The sequence below is a fragment of the Arachis ipaensis genome, chromosome B08, assembly GCF_000816755.2.
Source record: "Arachis ipaensis cultivar K30076 chromosome B08, Araip1.1, whole genome shotgun sequence".
Lineage (NCBI taxonomy): Eukaryota > Viridiplantae > Streptophyta > Magnoliopsida > Fabales > Fabaceae > Arachis > Arachis ipaensis.
In genome coordinates, this window is record NC_029792.2 from 50226994 (window position 1) to 50234656 (window position 7663).

General features: G+C 34.9%; 1 protein-coding gene across 1 annotated transcript; it reads left to right on the top strand.

Annotated features, from left to right (window-relative positions):
• LOC107611028 (3-oxoacyl-[acyl-carrier-protein] synthase 3-like) lies at positions 1366–5931 on the top strand. Its single transcript, XM_021109438.1, has 10 exons — positions 1366–1578; positions 3068–3113; positions 3202–3331; positions 3567–3634; positions 3742–3887; positions 4117–4221; positions 4301–4419; positions 4785–4838; positions 5345–5524; positions 5649–5931. Exons 2-7 carry the CDS (start codon positions 3074–3076, stop codon positions 4412–4414), a joined length of 603 nt encoding a protein of 200 aa, XP_020965097.1. The 5' UTR covers positions 1366–1578; positions 3068–3073; the 3' UTR covers positions 4415–4419; positions 4785–4838; positions 5345–5524; positions 5649–5931.

Consider the following 7663-nt stretch of genomic DNA (forward strand, 5'->3'; position numbering starts at 1 on the left):
ATGTTATCTAAACAATATATTGAATTGTTTTAATAAATTTGGTGCATACCAAAGCCTATGAAAATAATTAGTAAGAAGACGAGGAAATAAAAATATATTTTCATATCAGTGGGTTTGAAAATTTAATTCATACAGTATAGAAAAGATTGAAGAGATAGAGTTCTTAATATTTAACTATTTATAGGCATTCAACTGCAATAAAATTTTTTTACAAAATTGTAATTTGAATTAATTTAAAAATAATTTTCTCTTTATGTATATTTATTACAATAAATGGAATTTTATTTTAGTTATGTCACCTTTTCGCTCTTTAATTTGTGCATATTTATGTACTATTATAAACGAAAAATTAATTTTTTTTCCAATCATCCATTCTAAATCTATTATAAAAAAGATTTTTGTAGATATATTAAATGATGAATTAAAGCATTCCCATATTCCAACAAAATATTAAATGATGAATTAAAGCAAACCCATATTCCAACAAAATATTAAATGATGAATTAAAGCACAGTAATAAAATCTTAAAACAAAAAATTATATTTCTCTTTTTTGATTGAATTTCAGTAATAATTAGTATTTCAATTTGTTATCTGATTGTTCTTATCCCTTTAGACTATATATTTTGGAATTAAAAAATATATGAAATAAATAGAAAGAATATCTCATTCAAAATTTATACCAGAAGTGTCACATACTATCAAATTTTTACATAGTTTTTCCTATTAAAATATCTATACCTATAATTGATTATCGTTATATCTTGAAAATATATCCTAATTTTAGTTTATTCAAATAAATAAAATTAACCCTAATTGATTACATTTCTATTTTTGTTTATTTATATGTCATGATTGATTCATCCCTTTAAAATAGTGCATTAATTTGAAGACTCGCACCGAAAATATGATGCACCATGTTCTTGAGTTTTCCACCCACTCGTCGCCATTGATGAGTTTTATTATGTATATGTATATCTCAATCATATCTTTTAATTGATTATTTCTATAAATAAAAAGTTTAGTTGACTACATTCTGATTTTTCTAATTATATATACTTGGTAATAATTTCATTTTTAAATGGATTTATATTTCAGAACTAATTTAAAAAACAGATACTAGAATACATCAAGTCATTAAATTTTGTGTGCTGCTTTATCTAGCTATTTAAATATGTGGATAATTTATCTAAATAAAATAATTAGAATCCCTATAAGAAAAATGGGACTTAGCAGCCACAAATTGCCGGCATTTTTTCAAATTGCCGCAAATTGATTGAATTAGTGCGGTTCTTATTGCGTAAATGAACTCCGTTATAAATTGATTTGACTTGAGGCAGTTTTGGGTCCCAGGCGCAGCAAATAACCTTGTGTGGGGGTGGGGGAGGGGTTTCGTTTCGCTAAAATACCCAAACAAAAATTAATAGGCACCATTAAGCTTCACCTTTTGCACGCGAAGCCCAGCAGAGCAACGACGCCAATCGTCGACGTCCTCCCCAGCCATCCGTCTCGGTGTCGTCGTCGGCAGCCTTCCCCCTTGCCTTGTGAGTTGCAGATCGGCGCCGCTCCCCTCAATCTCGTACGTTCTTCTCCCTTATCCCAATTTAATTTTAGTGGCTGTTGATAAATTAATTTTGCATCAATTTCATCTCTATGCCTTCTGAATTTTGGTTTGAACAACACTAATCGATTGATTTTGCCTAAAATTTCCTTTCCCAAATTAACATTCTGATTCAATTTTTTCCCAATTTCTGAACTCTTGAATTCAACCCACCACCACCCTTCGTGTTTTGTCGTTTGTCTCCTATCATCCAACAAGGAGTTGCGTTCAATTTCTCGTCAGGCCAAAGAGAGACCCTCCTAATAGCCAAGAACCAACTGCCGCTCGCGGCCGTTCCACCCGTGACCGCCGCTTGCGAGTTCAGATGCGGTGGCTTTGGTGGTGGCCTCCGTATCATCGCCACTCTTACCCGAAGATCTGCGTTCGCCCCCATTGCTCCATGAACAAGGGTCACAAACGCTCTCTGCCTCCCCTTCACGGCAGCGTCGTCCCCCACACTGCTTGCTACCACCTCGTCGTTCGTCGCGTTCTTTCTCGTAGCTGCTCCGCCTACGACCGCCGCGTCTGTGAACCAGCAACGCAGCTTTGGTGTCGGTTCCCGATCCAATAGATCCTCGTCCTCCACCTTCCCCTTCGCGACGGCGTCGTCCTCGGAGCCACTTCTGGCCGTAAGTTCTCCATCGCCGTTGCCCCGAGTGGTGCCATGCAGCATCACTGTCCAACGCCATCGCGGTAGATAATTTTATATGTGCTTCTAAATCTTCTACTTGTTGAATTTCTTGTGTTATAATATCATAGATTGGGATTGATGATGCTGGAACTAGACCTTGAAATTTTGATTGGATTTCTAGATTTGAGATTTGAAATTCTGCTTGCTCTGTAGATTCTGTTGAGTCTTCTTGTTGTTGCTGTGGCTGAACATGAAAATCAAAAGTGGTTGTTGTTGAGCAGTTTATTGTTGAAGTCCCTGATGAACCTGAACCTTGATTTGCAAATTATTTTTCATAAAATTTTGCCAAAGATAAATCAGAGAAAAGAGATTTTGGATTTTCAATTAGATGAATCCTGTTTAGTACTTTAATTTCTGAGATTTTGTATTTTATAAGCGCAGTTGTGAAAGTTTAATTCCTATTTAGTATTTTAATTTCTTGAAGAAGATGAATCCTTTTTGTGTACCAACAAATATTGAATCTGACATACTTGCGATGGATTTAGTCTGTTGTTACATGGACACCATAAATTGGTGTTTTGTTTCGTACCAGGCTTTTATTTTGTCTATGTTATCTTCACATTTGTATATTGAATGCAGCAAACCACATCATAAGATGTGAAACTGTAAGTATTCATGCTTTAATATTACTCTCAGGATGGTGAATTTTTCGTATCCAATATTATACCTTTTATTTATTTATTTATTTAACTTTCTTTTTCAGAGACAATTTGGTGTAATGATACAATCATTGCATCAAAATGTATTGATAAATTTAATATGAAAATATTCCTACAGGATGTGATGCTTTGTGGTGGTTCAGATGCTGCTATTATACCCATTGGTATGATTCACTATTGATTCTTTTTCACCTGCATAAGGTTATCGTGCCATAAATCTAGCTGATATGAATCCACTAATCATTGGTACAGGTTTGGGAGGTTTTGTGGCATGCAAAGCCCTATCACAGAGGAATACAGACCCTACCAAAGCTTTACACCCTTGGGACATTGAAATACAACAAAAATCCTGCTCATTCTTGCTGCTACTCACCATGTTTTTGTATTGCTAATCTTTCAACATTTTTTAGTTTTAAAACAATACAACTATAATTATAATGAGATTTGATGAGCAAGTCTTGTATCCTTTCTTGTAATCTGAAAAGAATAGTTTATTAAAAACTAATGTTTCAATGGTCACAGATACAACTTTTTTTTTATCACAAAAATTCTGTCTTCTATGGATATGAGCTATGGCAAATTCAGTTTTTCTTATTAGGCTGTTTATGATATTTCAGAACCGAGATGGATTTGTCATGGGGAAGGAGCTGGAGTTTTACTTTTGGAAGACTTGGAGCATGCAAAGGTACAGGAAATCTGATCTAATAATTTTAGGATAGAACATCCTCACAAATATAATCAGAACATTTTAAAAATATTTTTGGAAATCTGGGATCATATTGCTTCATGAAGTGCATGCAGGCAGAGATAATTTGATAGCTTTAGGGGTAGATGTATCTAGGAAAGCTCTTGAGATGGCAAATGTTGACCCTGATGATCTTGACCTTATATTGATGTGCACGTCTACACTAGAGGATCTATTTGGTAGTGCTCCACAGGTATGGGTTCGGGATGTATCATCGTAGGCTCATAGCCATGTAATGTATAGTTTTACATTAGCAAATTTTTAGTGATAAATTAATGGAGCATTTGACCAATAATGGTGTTGCCAACTTCTTACAAATGAATTGAGTATTGAACCTATTCCTGTATTGATATCATTGCAACATTGGGTATCCAAACTTTGCTTTCTTAGCCTCTCCTATTGCTTTAACTTATGAATTTCAGATACAAAAACAACTTGGCTGCAAAGCAAATCCATTGGCTTATGACATTACAGCTGCATGTAGCGGATTTGTGTTGGGCTTAATATCAACTGCTTGTCACATTAGGGTATAAATTTGTTTATTTTGTTGACTCAATACTTGCTCAATGCAGTGAAGATAATTGTCCTTTCTCTTTATGGATGCAGGTGGTGGATTTCGTAATGTTCTTGTTATTGGGGCTGATGCTCTGTCAAGATATGTTGATTGGAGCGATAGAGGGAGTTGTATTCTCTTTGGGGATGCGGCTGGTGCTGTGCTAGTACAGGTAATTGTATATCTTCCTGGAATTTTCCAACATAAGTTTGTAAGAGAAAATCATAAATTACATCCTGGCTCTCATAAATACGACATATTGACCAGGGAACTCAATCCCTTGCCTCCATATTACTTTCTTAGTGTATACCCTTTTAAATATGATGTTCTTAGGAGATGTTACACACATGGTACTTTTCTTTCTTGTACTTGTTTATGCTGCTTCCACCAATTAAAGTTATTTTGCTATTTCATTTAATTTTGTTAGACTTCTATCAATTTCTTCAGAAAGGTATTCAGGTATTATATTTGAAAATTTGGTGAAATTTGGTATGTTGTATGTACCAAAGTGTGACCCTACTCTTACTATGTGATCAGCCCCATCAACTGGACATTAAATTTGCTGCAGTGGTTCAGGCATGCCATGACAAGGTAAACTTTTTTTTTTTAATATTTTTCTTCCCTTGAATCTTCATGAAGCTGGAAAAAGAGTTTTTTTCCTACAAAAAGAAAAAAAAGAAAAGTTATGTAGATGATGAGAGAGCTAATGATTTGGAAGTTGATGACTTGATTCATACTCATGTCTATAAAATATATATACACGAGTTTAGAAATGCTGTGTTTATTACTTTTCCAATATTTTAGCTGCTAATTGTTCTGGATATGAAAAGAGGAAATAATGGAACAAGTGAAGTTGAAATTTATAAATTTGAAGAGAAGTGAACCAAATCAATGCTCCTCAATTGGAGTGGATGCTCCTTTTAGTGGTTATGCCTTTCTAAGATACCAAAATGCATTTGTTGCTTTAGGCATTTGATTCTTCATTTTAAATTCTTGAAATATATTATTGGAACCAAACAATTCTGGTGATCTTTGAATGTAAAGATGTTGTCACGTTCTAATTTATGCAGAAAAGTTTGTTCTTCTCATGTTTCTAGATATGAAGCTCAACTCCAAAAGTTCTGTAACTTAATGGATTTTGTTTTCGATTCACCTACACCTGAAGCTCTGCATGGGAGTGCTTCTACAGTTGACCGGTTGAAGTATAAATTGGAGAATTCTAAGTTTTGGGCTCAGCTCCTGCGGCGTACACTCTCCTTGGGACAAAAAGGCATAGTGTAAGATTTACTTTCTCCAGATCAGTTTTAATTTCGTTGGAACTGGGACTTCATCTTCTCAAATGGATGTCTTATCTGTTAACGTATACTCTGATTTTGACTATAATACATCATTACTTGTCAGGGATTTGATGGAGTTGTTACTATCTCCAATCTCAAAAGTCCTGGACATGGTGTGAGGTTGTCATCTGCTTAATTACTATTTACATTTTTTAACTCAGTTAAATCTGTTCCCGAGATTGATGATGTTTAACATTTTAGTGAACTTAATTGATTATTCTTATTTGAGTGAGACAAGATCCAGAAGGATATTTCTTCTACATTATTTATATTCATTTCTATGTGTGGCTTTGAAGTATTGACAAGGTGACAGAGTTAATGAAAAATGGTCTAAACAATTGTAATTAGTCATTTTTAAGCACATGTATGAAATTGCGGCGGTTCAAAACCGTCGCAATTTTTTTTAAAACCCACTGACCGAATAGCGGCGGTTTCAGCAAAATTAATTATCTGATTTGCAGCGGTTGTGCCAGTAGTTCTGAGAAACTGCCGCTAAATCAAATCTCCACCCCCTAACTAGTGACGTTTCCAGAAGCGCCGGTATGCTGTTTTACGGTGGTTAAAAACCGCTGCAAATCCCACAAAAAACCGCTGCAATTTCCCGCTTCTCTTGTAGTGAATTTATATTTATGTAAATATAACAATTTAAAATTCATTACATTCGTATTTTTTTTTAATTTTATATAAATGGCTACTAACCACGATTTACTATTTGTACATAAACCGCGAGATTCTTACTGCGATTTCTGAAGAATATTGTTTGTGCATAAATTGCGAGATTTCTGCCACAATTTATGAAGATCAAAGATTGTACATATAAACTGTACGATCCCTACTTTGATTTATGAAGGCCGTAGACTTTATATATACCAATTAAAGGTAATTTGTCAAGGACAGAGTCATTTTCACAATGTATAGTGAGGAAGATAGTTTTTTAGCACTATTGTATTGCTTTGGGAAAATTTATAAAAGCAAAAGAGAGGGAATAAAGTTTTCCGACAAGAAACTCTTAAGTGTATTTATCCGTTTATTGAATATCTTGTTAGATCTAAAAACTAGTATTTTGCAGAAGCTTGAGGTGTTTGTGTAACAACTCTAATTTTTGAAAATTAAATAATTAGTTATTTGTGATTTATTTTATTTGTTGATAATTTTATTTTAAGAAAATTATTTTACTAAAGTTAATTAATGTTCAAGTACAATTTTTATTATAATTAGTTATTCTACACAAATTGAAATTAGAGTTTTGATAATAGAAAAATAATAAAAAGTTATATCATTTAATTTGAATAATTAATATTGATTTTAAACTATATTTTATAAAAATATGATTAATATGCTTATTTTATAATTTAAACTAGAAATAATTAATTGAACTTAGCAATATGTTGATAAACAATATTCTTAGATATTTTTAAGAGAATATATTTGGTTTTAAAATTACTCTACCCTCCAATTTTATCAAAATATATATTCATATCTATCCATATTCTTTTATAAAATCCCTAATTTCTAACCCTAATTTCCAAATTGGAAATCAAAAACCCTAATTCCCAAATTCACAAAAAACCCTAACCCTAGCACCCCTCACCACAGCCGCACCCCACCCCCTTTCACCCCCCTTTAGTGCAACTTCAAAAATGGGAAAATCAGAGAGGGAGAGTGAGGAAACGGAGAAGAGAATAGAGGAAGCAGGGGTTGTTCACCGTCACTGCCGCCTCCCTAGAGCTCGTCGCCGAGCTGCTTCACGTCGTCGTCCCGTCCATGGAGCCATAAGCTCGCGTCGCCGCTGATCCGTCCACAAGTCATCGTCGAGGGCACAGAATCGCGAAGAGAGAGAGACGCATGAACAAGAGAGGCCCGCAACCAGCCTTGTCACTGCCATCTTTGCGCCGCCACCGTCGCCCTCATCGCCGCTCCGTGGAGCCCGCTTCGTCACCGCCGTCGAGGTCTTCATCGTCGCCGTCATTGGAGGTCTATGAATAGAGAGAAGACGCAACAGAGGAGGAAGGAGAAGTCTTCTGTCACTGCAGCCACGTCTCTTCGCCGCCGCTACCGTCGATGGAAGTCGTCGCCGTC